This window comes from Loa loa (assembly GCF_000183805.2).
Source record: "Loa loa unplaced genomic scaffold supercont3.697, whole genome shotgun sequence".
NCBI lineage: Eukaryota > Metazoa > Nematoda > Chromadorea > Rhabditida > Onchocercidae > Loa > Loa loa.
The window spans coordinates 1-852 of record NW_018108877.1 but is presented as its reverse complement, the minus strand read 5'-3'; the positions used below and the strand labels follow the sequence as shown (position 1 = coordinate 852).

The 852-nt window shown below is 39.4% G+C and overlaps 1 protein-coding gene across 1 annotated transcript; it reads right to left on the bottom strand.

Moving 5' to 3' along the window:
• Positions 1-432: 432 nt before the first annotated feature.
• On the bottom strand, positions 433-687 carry LOAG_08028 (hypothetical protein; the record flags this gene model as incomplete). The annotated part of the gene is made up of 1 exon (XM_003143560.1): positions 433-687. The coding sequence occupies one exon, from the start codon at positions 685-687 to the stop codon at positions 433-435; it is 255 nt and encodes an 84-aa protein (XP_003143608.1).
• Between the last annotated feature and the right edge of the window lie 165 nt (positions 688-852).

The following is an 852-nucleotide window of genomic DNA, read 5'->3' as shown; positions in this document are numbered from 1 at the left end:
TCCAATGACTCCTTTTTGGATTTCAGAAGAAGCGAGCAAATACTGTTATATCCGCTGGTGGATCGAACAACCTCGAAATGTCTTGTTCTTCAGACAGGTAATAGACAAAATTTCAATTATTTGAAGGTGGAATGATAATTAAAGCTTATGAAATCAATCGACAGATCGGTTACAAGGAGATGGCAGTAACATATCTTCTCGTTGAGGATTGGCAGACCCAGGTTATAACGAATGAGCGCATGCTAATGCTAATGTCATACAATATATATAAACCATCTTTGCAGTCATGTATACCTGGCTTAATTTATATATCGTACACTTTCACACTGGTTATCCACCTTTTTACTAGTAAATGGGTGCTACTTGCATCGAGCACACTATCATGGATTTTGGTATAGTCTTTAGATGGGTAAATGGTTTTGCATTGCTTTCTCACCAAAATCTCCAATGACATCCTTGTTGTGGGGAAGAAGCTTGAATATCCTTATGAGGTTTCGAATTATGCGGTAGTTGAAAAAGCCTTCGTAGGGCTTCCCACGCCAGCCACATGTTAAATGAAGGATCAGACAAAGTGTGTCCACAGCGGGATGGGCTGGTTAGCTTCTTGACAACCATCCTCAGAGAAAAAACAACTCTGATCCCAAATCCTGGCAGATGGAACTCGTTCGGCCCTGTAAGACTATCCATTTCAGAGAAGGATACTCCAACTAAACTTATGTGCTGAGTTTGTAGCCACTGTTGGAAAAACCGAAATAGCTGCATCATAGAACCATTCATTCAAATAGTTCGCATTTACATTTATTTTTCTCTCATGCTTAAAGTTATGAGTCAGCTATCTAATCTTCAGATCTT